The sequence below is a fragment of the Apodemus sylvaticus genome, chromosome 4 (genome assembly GCF_947179515.1).
Source record: "Apodemus sylvaticus chromosome 4, mApoSyl1.1, whole genome shotgun sequence".
In the NCBI taxonomy this organism is placed as follows: domain Eukaryota; kingdom Metazoa; phylum Chordata; class Mammalia; order Rodentia; family Muridae; genus Apodemus; species Apodemus sylvaticus.
Window position 1 is genome coordinate 18,970,570 of NC_067475.1, and position 17,375 is coordinate 18,987,944.

A 17,375-nucleotide genomic window follows, 5' to 3' on the forward strand; every position below is an offset into this window, starting at 1 on the left:
CAGCCTTTTACCTAGTTCTTACTTGTTCCGTGGACCTAAATGTTTTTTGATAGGCAGGCCTGATGGAGGCCACCAGAGTCAGCTGAACCATTTTAATTTTAAGTTCCAGTGGTCCAATCAATCAAGAGGTTGAGTCATTAGGTTCACAAGGTCAACCTGTGACTTGACTGAGTTGTGAATAGAGACTTTGTGCTCCATCCTCCCCATCCTCAATCCAAGGGAAATAACATACAATACCCCAAATGCAGGGTATCATTCACAAACCTTTACCTACATTATTATCCCTTTACCGCTCTTTTTCCTGACCAGTACTTGCTCTTTAAGTCTTAATTGCTTATTGCTAAAAGAAGCCCATTTCAGGCTATGTCTATTGAATTGTAGATTTGAATCATACTTTTTCCTCTAGTGTTTTCTAGGATTTCTGTGACAAAATCCTCAACTAACCTATCAAGGACAATTATTTTCTCACATGCTAAATCGAGTAATTGTAATTTCTACATGTAAAATGGCTTTTTGCATCAGATTCCATGATATAATATTCAACTCTTAATTTTTTTATATTGAATGGGACCAATAGAAAATTTGCTTCTGCCACACCCAGAATGCTCTTATCTCTGGAAGCATCTTAAAGTGTAGAGTCAGTTTCAAACCTTAAATCAAAATCGTTAAATGCTCACATTGCCAGTAACATCATGTTTTCTGGGCATCCTTGCACATATATATTGAGTCTCCATGACTGCTAATAAAATGGCCTGAGCACTGAAGACCCCACTTGCTTTAATGTATTTGTCTTCTGTCTTGGTTACTACAACTGGGACATGTACTAAATCCCTTGTTTGAATGCCTGCCCCGATTCTGATTCAGGTAGTGATCTTCCATTTTGTTTGAGCATTCTTCCATATGTTTGAGAGTCTGCACTAAGCAGGTGCTGATTTTATAGAAAAATGTGTTTTACATGAGTCAAAGGATGTAAGAAGAGGACCTGAGGGATGTAGGCTACTGGTGTTTAGAATTGTCAGGTTACATTCTAAAGCAAGATATATATATATATATATATATATATAGAGAGAGAGAGAGAGAGAGAGAGAGAGGAAAGGGAGAGGAGAAGACAGGGGAAAGAAACCATGGAATTTAAAGAAGGAAAAGGCTTTTGAAAAAATTGTCAAAATGTCAAAATCCTGTGCCCCCTCCCCCAGGGTTTAGTGTAACTACCAAACTATTCTCTGTGATCATGTGAGGAATATGTGATGCAGTCTGAATTCATTTTCCATCTCCATTTTAGGAATATGAAAGACTTCTCAAGGAAGGATTAATGAATGAGTGCAAGAAACTATTTCAAGAAATACAGAATAACAAGGACATCGTGTCATATTTATCATGCACCATTCTCTAAAATTCAAACAGACTAAGGCTCTCCTCTGTGGTTCTACTCACAAAGATTAAACTTCTGGGACAGCTTTGGACTGTGAAGCAGCTTGACACCAAAATAGATTTGAAAACATGGCACTTTATTGGGAAGAAGGTAGAAATAAAGTTAACAAAGTGGAGTTTACATGTAAAAAGAATGTTTGGCTTATGAAGAAATTCAGTTCATGTTTTTGTTAGAACTAAAGATTCATGTGATCTTTAATTTGGTCTTATATTTGAAATTGTAAACATGGACTGTGTATACATACTAAATTTTATGGTTGGGATTTGTTTCACCACACAGTGATATGGCAGCTGCTTTTGGGTAAACATTTTTGTATCACATACACTCCCTTCTGGATATTCTCAGTCATATGCTCACAAGGAATTAAAATATTTAGCTTTGTCCTCAGCTGAGATTGGCATGTTGTAATCATGATAAAAATCTGAACATATCTGTATAACACAGCTTTTTGGGTCTCATGCTGTCTGCAGGTTCTCAGGGTAAACATTGGGTGGTGCTCAGTGTGGGGAAGCTCTGTGACTGCTGGATGAACAGAGAAACCCATTGGAGAGTGGGAGAAAATTCCCCTCCAGGCAGAATGCACCTGTGAGTGGGTAATACATCTCCCTGCTTTAGAGAACTTCTTGCTTTGTTTTATGCTCCAGCCTTCTGTATTTCCTTTCTAATCTCTCTTTATAATTTTTAAAAACATTTTCTCCTTCTAAGGGTTTTAGAATGACTTCTACAATCACAGAATGGAGAACTCAAAAGAAATTTTGTTCTATTCTTCTAAGGCTCATGACCACAGTCTCACCTCTTCTGAAACCTTGTTTGATGTTTACCTGCCTTTTGCTGCTATGACATGATTTGCAAGTCTCTAAGAAAAAATGCCTTCTACAATGTAGCAGAAGCATGGCTAAGTGAAAGCTGTCAATAAAAATGATCAACCTACCATAACACACTGTTTCAAATGCATGCTATACATTGTGCATGATGTAATAAAATCCTCCCCTAAATTTCTGTAAGAGGGGAGTTAATTCAAAGACTTTTAGCTGTCACTGAGGCTCCCATTGATGATGGCATCAGCTTTGCAGAGTAACAGAACCACAAAAAGGAAATGTCATAGTCATGGGGCTCAACACTCTCATGGATAAAGAAATACAAAGATACTTTCTGTATAATTAGATTTCTGATGGTGGAAATAAACCCAGGGCTTTTATAAAACACTTCTGGTGATACATTAACTTATACAATAACAGTAGGTAGTGTAGTGTTTCTGCAGTATACTTTTGAGTGCATGTTAGTATCATGTGTACTTGTAGAAAGTTCAACAGTTGTATTCAGAAAATTATGAGTCTGGCCTATTGCCTGATTTGTGTTCATGAAAAGTTTTAAGTACTAGCCATGTAATGGCTCCAGTTACATATGTAGCAGTGGATTGTCTTTTCAGACATCAATGAGAGGAGAGGCCATTGGTCCTGTGAAGGCTTGATGAACTAGTGTAGGAGAATTAAAGGACAGAGAAGAGGGAAGGGGAGGGGGATGGTAAGAAGAGGGGGATGGGATAGGGGGTTTTCAGAGGGATAAGGAGGAAAGGGGATAACATTTGAAATATAAATAAAGCAAATATCTAATAATAAAAATTTTTTTAAAGGTTAAAAACTTCTACTCAGTGGGTAGATCAGCATGAAGGTTAATTAGATGTCTTCAGAAATTCTAAGTATGAAAAGCCAACCTGAGCTATTCAGATTTAATGCTTACTCATGGCCCTAAGGTGGTGGCTGCCAAAATATGAGAACAATTAACTAGAGCCTTCCCCTTGAGCTGTCTGTGCGAGAACATTACAAGAAAAACCACTGAATGCTCTCCCTCCACACACACACACCAACAGGTGTCTCCGCCAGCAGGTGTCTCTGCCAGATGACCTTTTTGCTTCCTGCCAGCAGTCATCAAGAATTTCCCCACTCTTCCCTTTTTCTTGACTGTGTAAAGATCACTTCCTTCTTGTAAGCCTTAAAACTCGTTTACCTCCCCGACATTAAATGAGACCATGACACAACCCAGACAGACTTTGTTAGTGTGCTTGGCCTCCTTTCTCTCTTTCCCCCATTTTTGACCCTCAGGTAGTGCCTCTTTGGGACTCTGGAATAACTGGACCTGCTGGACAGGTCATCTAAGCACATTTGGACACTGTTCACAGCCACAGTGCCAGTGACTTATCAACAATATGGTCATTCCCAGCCTGCGTTGAGACTCACAGAGCTCCAAGATTTAGAGCTACTGTGGCTTCCCTCAGTCTCTGAGAGAAGTTATTTACACTCAGTAGTTTAGGGTCCGGACTCTGACTCACTTGTTTCTAAGGAAACATACTACAAAAGACTGGAAACCCCACCACATTAAACTTAGAAACCAGAAACATTCCTTTAATTTACCCTTAAATATAACATGACTGACAAATATTCAAGTGATACTAAAATTGTTTTGGGATTATATATAATGTTAACAGAAATTATCTTAGTCAAAATGCAAATGAACAAAACCAATCAAACAAGGCAACTGATTTCCCAGCATTTGATGTGTTTAAAGGAACTCAGGTTCACTTTCAGTGATTTTTTTTCACCCTCCTTCCTTCCCTCCTTCCCTCCTTCCTTCCCTCCTTTCCTCTCTCCCTTCCTCCTCCTCCCTCTCTTTGTCTCCTCCCTTCTTTCTCTTTCCTCCTTCCCTCACTGTTCTATCTAATTCTAACCTTTTTCTTTCCCTCTTTACTCTTTTGGGCTATAGAGAAATGGATTTTAAACAATACATGTCCACTTCTGAATTGCACAATCTCTTGCTAATTTTTTGTAACCCAGTGGGGCTGGCAATTTCACAAAACAAGCACTAATTGACAAAAACAGGACAGAAACACAACAGAATGGTCTTAAAACCACACCCTCTTCAATAAGCGCATCATCTTGAGTTTTTAAACACCCACAAGAAACTGTACCATTTATCAATCTCTACCTGAGAAATCCCTGAGGCCCTCCTCACTTGAGCACTCCCCTCACTCCTGCTGTGGTGGTTGAGTCATCCCTCCACCCCCAACCCATGTTAGGAAGTTCTTTAGTTTCACTTTCATCATCTTAAGCATTTTTCTATTAAAGAGCTAACTCCTCACAAGTTCTCTCATGAAAACCTGGAAGTTCCTGGGTTACTACAGGGTCCATGTCACAGCACCTATAAGAGGGGACCAAGCGCTCTGCAAAGGCAACCTGAAGCAAAGCTGTCAGGCATTGAAAGACTGCTTCTTCTCTAAAGGATTCAGGCAAAAGTGTTCACCAGACTGCTGGTTTATTCTAACCAGAGGAGGCTGCAAGCAAGACAGATGTGAATGGGCAGGGTTGGTTGACAGAGGCAGTCTTTACCCTAAATGTCCCTGTCCCAACTATGGCAAATTAATTAAACTCTGGTAAAGAAGAGCTCACACAGAGGGCATAAATGTTTTAAGGTTCATATTGTTTCTTGAGTTCTTTGTATATATTGGATATTAGCTCTCTATCAGATGTAGGGTTGGTAAAGATCTTTTCCCAATTTGTTGGTTGCTGTTTTGTCCTTTTGACAGTGTTCTTTACCTTAGGAAACTTTCTAATTTTATGAGATCCCATTTTTCAGTTCTTGATCTTAGAGCATAAGCTATTGGTGTTCTGTTCAGGAACTTTTCCCCTGTGCCTATGTCCTCAAGGGTTTTCCCCAGTTTCTTTTGTATAAGTTTCAGTGTGTCTGGTTTTATGTGGAGGTCCTTGATCCACTTGGAGTTGAGCTTAGTACAAGGAGATAAGAATGGATCAATTTGCATTCTCCTGCATGCTGACCTCCAGTTGAACCAGCACCATTTGTTGAAAAGGCTCCAGGGAACAAAATAACCCTATTAAAAAATAGAGTACAGACCTAAACAAAGAACTTTCTCCTGAAGAAATTTGGATGGCCGAGAAGCACCTTAAGAAATGCTCAACATCATTAGCCACTAGGGAAATGCAAATCAAAACAACCCTGAGATTTCACCTCACACCTGTCAGAATGGCTAAGTTTAAAAACTCATGAGACAGCAGGTGTTGGGGAGGATGTGGAGAAATAGGAACACTCCTTCACTGCTGGTGGGATTGTAAGGTGGTACAACCACTCTGGAAACCAGTCTGGAGGTTCCTAAGAAAACTAGACATGACATTTTCGGAGGACCCTGCTATACCTCTCCTTGGCATATACCCAGAAGATTCCACAGCATGCGATAATGACACATGCTCCACTATGTTCATAGCAGCCTTATTTATTATAGCCAGAAGCTGGAAAGAACCCAGATATCCCTCAATGGAGGAATGGATACAGAAAATGTGGTATATATACACAATGGAGTACTATTCAGCAATTAAAAATAATGAATTCATGAATTTTTTAGGCAAATGGATGGAACTGGAAAATATCATCCTAAGCAAGGTAACACAATCACAAAAGAATACACATGGAATGCAATCATTGATAAGTGGATATTAATTAGCTCTGAAGCTCTGAATACTGAAGATACAATTAGCATATCAAATGATTCCCATGAAGAAGGAAGAAGAGGCTCCTAGTCCTGGAAAGGCTTGATCCAGCATTGTAGGGGAGTACCAGGACAGAGAAAAGGGAGTGGTAAAGATAGGAGAATGGATGGAGAGAAGAGGACTTATGGAACATATGGGAGGTAACTGGGAAAGGGGAAAGCTTTGAGAATGTAAACAAAGAATATAGAAAATAAATTTTAAAAAAGGTTCATATTGCTTTCTAGGTACCATTTTATATCATCTCTACTGTCTAATGGAACTCAGACAAAATCTCTTGACTTGTTGCCAGGGTCTACCTACATAAGTTAGGCTGTTTGAAATTTGGAAAAAGAGATTGTTCTTTCATTGATAATCTAGGGAGCTACAAAATGTTTTTGTATACTATTTTGAATATATATATATAATGTGTTATACTATATAATATATATTATATTAATTATATATAATTATTTATATATTAGTTATATAATTATACTATATAATGTGTCACAATATATATTACAACACATTATATATATATATTATTCATTCCTTGAGAACTTCCTATATGTCATGTGCTTTTGATTGTATATATTCCCTACTCTTTCCTCCATCTCCTCCTACCCATCCCCCATTCTGCCTTCTCCCCAGTTTCATGTCCTTATTGAGTCAACTTCCTGAGCTCATTCAGGCATAGGCCTAAGGCCACCTAGTGGAGTTTGGGTAACCTACCTAGGCACATCACTCAAGAAAAACAAACCTGGCTTCTCCAGGAGTCATGAAGTGCCAATATGACTTCAGTTATCCATGGGGCATCCTGTGCTTCTCACAGATCTATGATGGAATGTTGACTGCTGTGTTTTATGCCGGTTTTCTTTTTTCTTTTGTTTTGCTTTCAAGATAGTGTTTCTCTGTGTAGCCCTGGCTGTGCTGAACCTCGTGTGTAGACCAGGCTGTCCTCAAACTTAGAGATCCATGTGCCTCTACTCCCCAAGTGCTGGATTGAAGGCCACCATCTACCAGCTTTATGTGGGTTTTCTAAAGGCAGCTGCTGCTACTGTGACTTCATGGGTTCAAAGACCCTATCGTGTTCCAGAAGATACTGTTTTACCTTAAAGCAACAAATATTCCCCGTGTGATATTTTTGGTATAAATACTACTGTGAACTTAAAGAAACCAAACCTTTGGGAGGAATTCTCAATGCTAGGGCAATATAGGAAAAGTATGAGCTGTGTCTGGAAGACTGTGTGGTGACAGAGAGAATCACTGCACTGGGAATGCCATGGGAGACTGCCAGACAAGCACAGGATCCAGCTGAAGGAGCCTCAGTGAACACAGGAAGCAAGCCAGCCATCAAAATAAGGAATGATCACAAAGTACTAAGGCACAGGGAATGAAATAAGTACTTAGCAGTCTATGCTATGCAACCAAATGAATGAATGAATGCAAGTAGGAACAATGCTTCTGTTTCTCTTGAGCCCCATTAATAAATATCTGGCATGATAAGAGCAGATAGTCATCTGAAAGCAAATGCTACCATGATTAACTTATAAGCTTGAATTGTTAGTAGATGCTGAAAGTAGTGATGAAATTCAAGAAGTATGATAAAGTTATATGTGCTGAGTGTCTTTCTAGAGGCTGCTTTGTATGTACATATATTTATACATATATACACATCTATCTTTATACATATATCTATACACCTATATGTAGAGTCCCTTATTGGGGTGCCATGCCACCTGGCAGAAATTTGACATCAACTAATGTGAAATTCTTCTCTCAGCTTTTGAGAGGGAACTCCTGTGTTAGCCATAATCCCCTCCACCTGGGGTGGAGCGCTCAGACCAAGGCTGTTGTTTTTCAAGCACATGCAGGTCCCTGAAAAACACTAGGCACTTGTGGAGGAGAAGCTTCAAGCCTTTTGGGGAAGCGTTTCCCCCTGCTATTGTTTGGAGTTCTCCATTAAACTTTGAGACCTTGAACAGCAATGTTTTCTTGGTCTCCATCTCTTTTTGCCACTTTCCCAGACATCCCCAGCTTCCCTTTCAGGTAATCCATTTGATGTAACTGCAGGAAGTTACACCTATATATACATATGCATATATATATATATATATATATATACATATATATATATATATATATATACACACACACACACACACACAGTATTATTTGGTCATTTGGTAGTTCTAAATGTTTTTGAGGAACCTCCACACTGCTTTCTAATGTGGCCATCGACAATTCATTTTGGTTTCTTTCCCACACCCTTAGAAGAAGCCCTTGTTATTTGTCTTCTTTACGTAGGATATTCTCAGTGTGGTGAGATGGACCCTCAATGCATCGTTCACTTGTATTTCTCTAGTGATTAAATTCTATTAAATATTATTCTAAGTATTTATTTTTTGATCAAGTGGTAATTTTGATTACAAAACTATAACCAGTTCTTGGCAGGTAGTCTCTTAATCAAGAGAACATATTCAAAAGAGTACTATCAGAGCAAGTCATGTCCACATCATTCATCCTCTGATTTGATCAGTCATGATTGCAGAGTATCAGTTCCCGGACCTTCTTGTCTCATATATATATACCAGTAGAATTTCAAGCTAACATTAAAGAAAGAACTAAAAAATTATCTAATTGAAGGGTGCTCTACAAGATAACTGCAATATCCTCCTCCAACTTGTAAAGTAATTGAGGATAAAGAAAGATTGAAGATGTACTGAAAATGAGAGGAAGCTGAAGAGATGTGAGGATAAAGCAGGGATCCTGGATTAGATCAAGAAGCATGAAAGTGGCACTAGTAAAAATTTGACTTAAGAAATAGAGGAGGTGTACGGTATGTAGCCTCATTAGCGGTGTCATAAAAATGCTGAAAACCCAGGCAGCCACTACACTCAGGGTATGTAAGGTACTAGAATTGGATAAAGCTTGGTAAATGGTATGTTCAGCATTTTGAACCCAGTACATAATTTTTCTGGTCATCTATGAACTTCAAATTAGTTGTATTTAAATAGAGGTAGTAGACCAAGGACAGCCATACCAGCCCCCAGAACTCTGAGAAGTGTGTAAAGGAACACATTTCAAAGAAGGAAAATACTAGTACATAATATTTAGTTTATCTAACTGACTAGAAATTGCAGACCAATTTACCTGCTCCTTACAGACAGAAAGAACACCCTGGACATGGCTTCAGTGATCCACATGTTTGAACCCATGGGCCTCATTGAGAACATTGAGGCTCAACTGGTAATCAACCAGAAGGCTCCAAGGTTACTGTCTACCATCAACCAGTCTGCGGTGGTGGGGACAATCATGGGTCTCTACAGCATAGGCAATTCCTACCTGATAAACAAGCTGGGTGGGAAGAAAACATGTGAGTGTCATAAACAGAGCTGTGCTGGGTTCCTTCTGTTCACTCATGTCACCAGCATCCTGAAAGCAGATGTGAGGAAAGAGTGTCACGGAGAGAGAGAGGACCAGGAAATTACAGCATCTGTCCACTGGTGGAATTTCTTGCTGTTGATACATCTTCATCCACTGGGTTTTTAAATAGTACCTTTGCTTTCCACCTGAAAGATGTAATAAGTGTGTTTTAGAGAAAGATGTAATACATTAATTTAGAAAGTTAACTTCTTTTTTAAATTTTATTTTAGTGACTAGGTTTCTTTATAGTCCTAGCTCTCCTGGAACTTGCTATATAGACCAGGCTGGCCTTGAACTCAGAGATCTGCCCATCTCTGCCTTGCAAATGCTGGGATTAAAGATGTGTACCACCACCACCACGCTAACTTCCTTAGTAATGAATTATAAAACATTTTCTAGATTGTGGAGGAACAAGTATCTGGCTTTAAGAAATGAATTTATTGATCAATATTAGATATAACATATCCCCAATTTCTAGGCTAGTAATTCAATTGATACTTGAAGTTGTTTACTCTTTCAAATGTCACTACATTAATTTTCAACTCAATATCAGGAAGCACCTTAATTTACTCCCTCTGCCCATCCCATGCCTATTCTGCTTTGCAGGCTTCACCCTGGGCTCCACTGTGCAGTCTCACACCAAGGGCATCTGTATGTAGTGTGTGCCTCATTCCAAGAAAGCAGGGAAAACCCTAGTTCTGCTTGACACTGAGGACGTTGAAGATGTTGAGAAGATAAAAAAAAGAAAATCTTTCAGATCCTACTTGTAGCTTATCAATACTTCATGTTGCAGTACCAATTCTAATCCTGAATTTATGCTTCTGAAAAATTAGATGAATGTGCTGTACTTCAAGTTTGTCTAAGAGCTGAGCATAGTGGATGAGACTTTAAATGATAGCTAACAATATTGAGTCATTCTTCTGTCAAATCAAAATAGGATATTTTGGTTGAAAATTCTAATGACAACCTGAATATGTATTATGAACATGATTGACTATTCAATGGGGAACCATGATGAAAGTACATTTCAAATTCTCAAAGAATTATATATATATATGTTTGAAATTAGTCATAAAAGACTAGCAGTAAGAGGATGACAATGCAAGATCTTCAATAATATCATTGTTTATGGAGAATCATGAGTTATCATAGGAGATAACCAAAACACTTATTGAAAGGCCTTACTGTCACTAGTTCTAAAATGGCCCTTACCATACAGATCATGTCCTGTGAGTGAAGCCCAGCATGACAGGTAAGATTTTAATAAATGGCCAACATTATGACTTTGAAACGTGATTGCCCTTCATGCTCTCATATACATGGATGTATATTGTCTTATTTGAATTATACAACATAAGGTGAAGATTCATAAAATCATTGTACAGGTAGAAAATTACTATGTAGTGGAAATGACTTACCTTTGATGTCAAGGCTCATTGGGGGACAGACGAAGGCCTTTTTTCCCTACCTGAGTTGATGGACTGTGTCTTAGTCACTCTTTTTCACTCACTGACATGTAGGGTGACAACCAGAATGACTATTGGATCTTTGACTTGGCAGTCCTCCTCAGCAGCACCTTCATCTACAACAGCATAGGAACCATCAACCAGCAGGCCTTGGACCAGCTACAGTATCCTTTTGGTGTGCTCAAGCAGAGCCCTGAACCTAGAAAGAATACAGTCATTATTACATCAGGTAGAAAGGCAGTCGAGGACCTTAGTATTTTACATCTCTCATTCACAAATCCCCTGATACTCCACATGTGAGTTTGCCTCACTTTCAAGAACAAATTCAAATGTCTTACATCAAATATTGCTAGAGACAGAGGGTACACTGCTAAGAGCATCCCTATCTTCATCAATATCCTGCATTTGACCAAATCCTTAATGTGATTCAGAACACATGTTCTCAGTAATCAATATTGTCATTATATTATAAATGTTAGTAATGTCCTGACTACCCACTGGATACTATAGGTAATATTTATCCTGCAAACACATCAAGGGATTTGAGCTGGTGATGGCTCTTTAGCCTGCACTTCCAGTATCAGTCATCAGTGATTCTCCAATCTATAGCTCAGTCACTTTTTCATCCTCTGACATTGGAAACATGACATCCTTTGAAGTCAGTGCCCTCAAACCACACCACTTCCTTTTATCAAAACCCCAGGACTAGCCCTCACTGCGTTCTTTTCTGAAAATTTTATTCCTCCCTGTTTGGAAATTGGTAGCCAAGAGACACTGACATTCGCTATTCTCTCCTGGATCCTCTCCCTCTCCCTTTCCAATAACTGACCCTAAGTCAATAACAATGTGACCAGAATAACCATGAACTTAAACTTAGGTATCACACTGCATTCTTTTTTCGTATCCCTATACTCAACCAGAGGTCAGATTATCTGATCCCTCAGCAACATTTGAAATATCAATTCTTTTCAGAACCACCTGCTTCTTGATCTAGAACGTCATCATTTCCTAATACTCCACTTCCCTCTCTGGCCATCTGGTCCATTTCCTTTGAGGACACTGAATGTTACAGCTCATCGCTTCATGTACTTTTCTTCATTCTATCCTCCTAGTTCCTAGTCAATAATATTCTGTCTAATGGGGTTCTGTGCACCTTTATGTCAGTCACCAACAAATGCTCCACACTTGTCTCTGCATCTCCTTCTGTGGGTATTTTGTTCCCACTTCTAAAAAGGACCAGAGTATGCATACTTTGTTCTTCCTTTTTCTTGGGCATCATTTGATATGTGAATTGTGTCTTGGGTATTCCAAGCTTCTGGGCTAATATCTACTTATCAGTGAGTTTATACCATGTGTGTTCTTTTTTGATTGGGTTACCTCACTTAGAATGATATCTTCCAGGTCCCCCCATTTGCCTAAGAATTTCATGAATTCATTGTGCTTAATAGCTGAGTAATATTCCATTGTGTATATATACCACACATTTTCTGCATCCAGGGCTGCTTTTCCTGAATGACATGGACCCTGGTTAGTTACCCAAACCCCACTAGGTGCCCTTATGCCCATGCCTAAATGAGTTCGGGATCTTAGCTCAAAGAGGACATGAAAATGGGGGAGAAGATCTTTGTGTGATTTGGGTATCAGCATAATTGTGGCTTCATACAATGAGTTGGGTAGTGCTCCTTCTGTTTTTATTTTGTGGAATAGTTTGAAGAGTATTGGTGTTAGGTCTTCTTTGAAGGTTTGATAGAATTCTGCAAAAAAAACCAATCTGGTCCTGTGCTTTTTTGGTTGAAAGGCTTTCAATGAGGAAATATAGAATGGGTGGTAGAGGAAGGTAGTTATAAATACCATCTAAGGCCACATGACCAGTTGCAAAAATGAGGATGTATATGGTATGAATGGTTCCGTTTCATTTTGTTAAGAACACATTTGTATAGGTGCTTGAGTTTTCTTGTAATTTCTTCAACAGTAATGAAGAGAATATCAATTAGTATTTAAGTTCCCAAGGAACATTGACCTAAATTTACAGCGAAATTGTACTAGGGATAGTTAGGCATATTTATGACCTGGTTATTGTTTTATTTGGAATTGGGATATGATTTGTGTCAAGTTGATGAGAGCTGAATCATGAGATTATTCTTGGTTGTTAACTTGAATACATCTAAATTGAAATCCAATCCAGAAATGGAGGGCATACCTGTGAACGATTTCCAGAGGCTAGAAGGTACAGAGTTCTGACCTGGATCTTGACAGGGAGACCTTGAGGCATAGTGGCCATGAAAAGTTTAGACTCAGGCAAGGTAGTGTGACCCATTAATCCAAGGAGACTGAGGGAGAGTAATGAGAAAGAGAACTTATGTCAATCTTGAGAGTATGGAGTCTATAGTTCATAGGGATAGAGTCTATGGACAAGATTCTAGAAAGGACGACTGTGCTAAGCCAGCAAACATGTCTGCTTTTGTGTCCATGCAGGCTGGAGTCAGAGCATGGTCACTGCTGCCCCTGAAAAAGAGGGTTATGTCCTAAATAGAATTCATCATAACAAGCCCCAGCTGCAAAATGGGATACCAAGTGTAATACAAGTGCTCATACAAGCTATTTCTGACTCAGGTCAAAACCCTTAAGACTGGTGAGACCTCCAGTCTATTGGACTAAACAACTATTGGCTCATTTGTGTTCCCTCAGGAAATATGATTGTTGCACTGCCTCAAGGCCAATGTCTTGCTGACCACAATGTGCCCAAATGTCATAACTCTAGGACCCAGACATTCTTAATGTGAAGCTGTCAAGGAATTTTCTCAAGCTTTGGAGGATTTTATTTATTCTTGGTAGTTTAGAAAAAGGACTCTGACATGCTCATCTCTCAAGAAAAACACTGGACAGAAGACTTTTGAATTTAAAAACAGAAACTTGTTTTTCATTTGCCCTTAAATTCTATGATATAAACATTCAAGAATGCATGTAATTTTGGGTTATCTAATACAAACATATTTTACTTGTCTAAAGAAAACAACCTATTTCTCTGAATTTAGATCTGTTTCTAAGAAACATGAGTATACTTTCATTTTCAGTAATATTATCCCTTCCATTTCCAATGCATGCTCTGTTCCTCTTCAAGAATGATGGTTTTCTCTCTTCCTTTCTTTCACAGTATAGAGTAGAGGAGCAGTGGTTTCATTCAAGTGCATTTCCAATTCTGGATCCCATAAAGTTGCTTGTTGTTGTAGCTCTTGGACAGTACAAAGTCTTCACACACCCTCTCTTTGAGTCCCTTTCCTCCTAGGACACATATGATAGTGAGGAACTTATGAAGCAGTCCTGTACATATGTCAATACATGTACAATTGTGGCAAAAGACAATTGGTGAATATACTGTATGTGAGTATTTTGAGTGAGCAGAGGAACTTCTGTGAAGTGGTAAATGGTACAGGATTTAGAATATGACATTTTCACGTTTTTTTTCTCTTAAAATTTCCCTTGTGGCTTAAATTGCTTTCAAAAGTATTTTAATTAGTTTTTTGCTTAAACATAGAAGACAATGGATTTATACAACATTTTCATAAATGTATATCATTGTATATGCTCTAGTTTGTTTTTGTATTGATGTCATAAAACACTGAACAGTAGCAACTTGGAAAAACAAAGGCTTATTTCCTCTCACAGATTATGGTCCTGTTTTTAAGGGAAGTCAATGTGAAATCAAGGCAGACACTGAAGCAGAGACTGGAGGGATGCTTCTTACTAACTTGCTCTTCTTGCTTGTTTAGACATTTCTTACACAGGCCAGGCTCCCATGCCTAGGGGTGACACTGTTCACAGTGGGCTTGGCTCTTCTTTATTCATAAAGCAAGACAATGTCCCACACACCAATCTGATAGAGTCGATTCCTCAGTTTGGACTCCTGCTTCCTGGGTATGTGTAGATGTGTGTCAATGTTACAAGACTTGCAATATTTTCCCCTATATTTATCCCTTGTCCAATCTCTTTCTTCCTATTGATCTTATCTTAATTTATATTTTTCTTATCTTAAATAGTTCCCTTCTACTGATACTGCTCTCTCTCTCTCTCCCCATTTCCGTGTCTGTGGCTTCACACATATGTGCATGTAGTAATATACCTATGTTTCAAATGAACATGCACTATTAGTCCATCTTTTGACCTTTCTGTTTCCTCTGCCATAGCATTATACTTTCTTTTTCCCATTACTTCCCCTCCCCATCTTACTTCTATGCTATGTATGTATATCGTATCTCTCTACATATAGCATTAAGTTACACATTTGAGAGGAAACATGAGAGATCTGTCTTATTTTATGTAGCATGATGTAATTCAGTTCTGTCCAATCTCCCAAAACCCATCTATGTGTGTGCACCATTTCCTTTCTCATCCCTCTGTGGGAGAATGTCTTAGGTGCTTCCATGACTTGAGTAGTGTGACTAGCACATTAATAAACATGGCTGTGCAAGAGGCCTTGTGATCGGCTGTGTACAACATCTTAGGCATATTATAATTTAGAGTCAATATAGAAGGAAGAAATGAATGCAGTGAAGGAGAGAAAAAGAAAGAAAAAATTTAATAGAAATAAACACCCTTAAGGAAAAAGAAGAACAATGTTCTTAAGGGGAAAGGAAAGAGAGATGAAAAATATGATGATTCAGCAATGAAAGTATCTCCCCACAATCCTGGATATCTGCAGGACAGATTTCACATAGAGTAAAAACAAAACATTTAAAAAGCAAAACTAACAGTTTACTGGAAACATACTGTCAAAACAAGACACAGGTGGGTGGGGAAGTAGCAAAATGAAGAGATGGAATACTTTAGTGACTTTTTTCTAGGATGTCAAGTATTAGGGAGACTCTTGTCTTTCCTTTGATTTAGGGTAATGTTGAGCCTGTGGTGGAGCCCTGCAAATTGCTGGGTGTGCTGACTTCATCTTAATGCCTTTCACTAAGTGATAAGACATCTTCTAGTGAGATTCTGCTTAGGGACTCTGTTATTTTAACTAATCACTACATTTATTTGTGGCCGGAGTATTATTTCTGAGAATCTGGTGGTGTGAAAAGCCCATGCATCTCACAAATGTGCAAGTGGGAGCTATCTTCAATATTATTTATTAGTTCTCCAATATCAACTTTTAGGACACGGGTTAGGTTTGCAGGATTCAGATTTAAATAAACTGGGATATTGTCTCAGAGCACTTATAGCCTTAGATGTGTAAACATGAGTAATTATGGCAACTGCATTTAGTGTTTAAAGCAACTGAACCCAAAATAATATCAGATAAGACAGTCTCATTCCTGAGTTTCTCAAACTGCCTCTTGGAGATGGGCTGCACGTTATAGCCCCCAACAACCAGAGTTTTCTCAGCTGGAAAATCCTGAGAAATGATGATAACCTGTTAGCTAACACTTTCTTTGAATTCTGCGCCAGCCATTGATAATTTATGTATACTGAATACTCCTAATTTCACTTTCTTCTTTATAACTGTGTTTGCAGAAATGACTCTAATTTAAGTGACTCAGAAGAAAATGTTTGCTAGTGCTCTGGACCGCCCAGCAAACTGGAGGAGTGATAAAATACCAGGTGCAGGAGGCATCCATCACAGCATCCTGATTCAGGAAGAAGAAGCCAGAAGCCAAATGTCCCTCTTCACTTCATAAGTTCTACCCAAAGTTAAGGATTTCTGCTCCAGGTGAGTGAGACAGGGCAAGTGAACAGGTGTGGGAAAGGCTTGCAGGATAGTGATGAATCCTTGTAAATAATTGCTCCACAGGAGGCTGCTGTTGCACAGGGGTCTTTAGAATCCAGAGTTTGAGTGGTGGGAATGTATGCTGTCAGCTCCATTGTTTCTGGTGTGCTCCATTAGTAGGTATCAGGCAGTGGAGTCCACACGGTTTGGGATGGAGGGCCTCAGAGTTCACTGTACTATAAATAATCTTTGCTGCCCTAAGACTCTCACACAAACTCACTCACACTGTTGCCAGTTTCTACACCTCCTCAAAAATTAGGTTTGTACACCTCTGTCTACTTGAACATGTCAAAATATATCCTCACCCCACTAACAACTCAGGAGGTCATAAACTTTACTGCTACACCTTTTCTGGGCCATCATTGTTGATCCCTTCCCGTTTTGTGGGGGCATGACCTGTGTAAAAATAAAAACTACTAGGATTCCAGAGATGTCTCAGCACTTAAAAGGGCTCTCAAGTTTTGTTTCTGGCACCCATGCTAGGCAGTTCATACCTGTTGTAGCTCCAGCTCCAGGTGATTTGACAACTTCTTCTGTTCTTTGTGGGCACCACAAATGCATGGTAAACCCACATACACAGAACTAAAAAGAATGTAAAAAATCCAAACTTGCCTTGTTAGCTTCCTGGGTCCATTGTTGTTCATAGGGAAAGGTTCTGATCCAGAAGCATGACAGAGTCTGCCCTGTTCCCTGAAGATACAGGAAGCAGGACAAGAGAGGCCTGGATTCATGTAGAGCAAACCAGAAGTGATAAATGCTAA

General features: G+C 38.9%; 1 protein-coding gene across 5 annotated transcripts in view; it reads left to right on the forward strand.

The window, feature by feature from the left end:
- The window catches only part of LOC127682610 (guanylate-binding protein 1-like), a 265,092-nt gene extending 262,536 nt beyond the window's left edge, over window positions 1-2,556 (forward strand). For 3 of the 5 annotated variants that reach the window (XM_052179067.1, XM_052179079.1, XM_052179064.1), the window contains exon 11: window positions 1,283-2,556. In XM_052179067.1, coding sequence (XP_052035027.1) covers window positions 1,283-1,393 — 111 coding nt within the window. In that variant the 3' untranslated portion in view covers window positions 1,394-2,556. The remainder of the gene's footprint in view (window positions 1-1,282) is intronic. The other 2 variants (XM_052179062.1, XM_052179073.1) reach the window with 2 other exon arrangements.
- The last annotated feature ends 14,819 nt before the right edge of the window (window positions 2,557-17,375 follow it).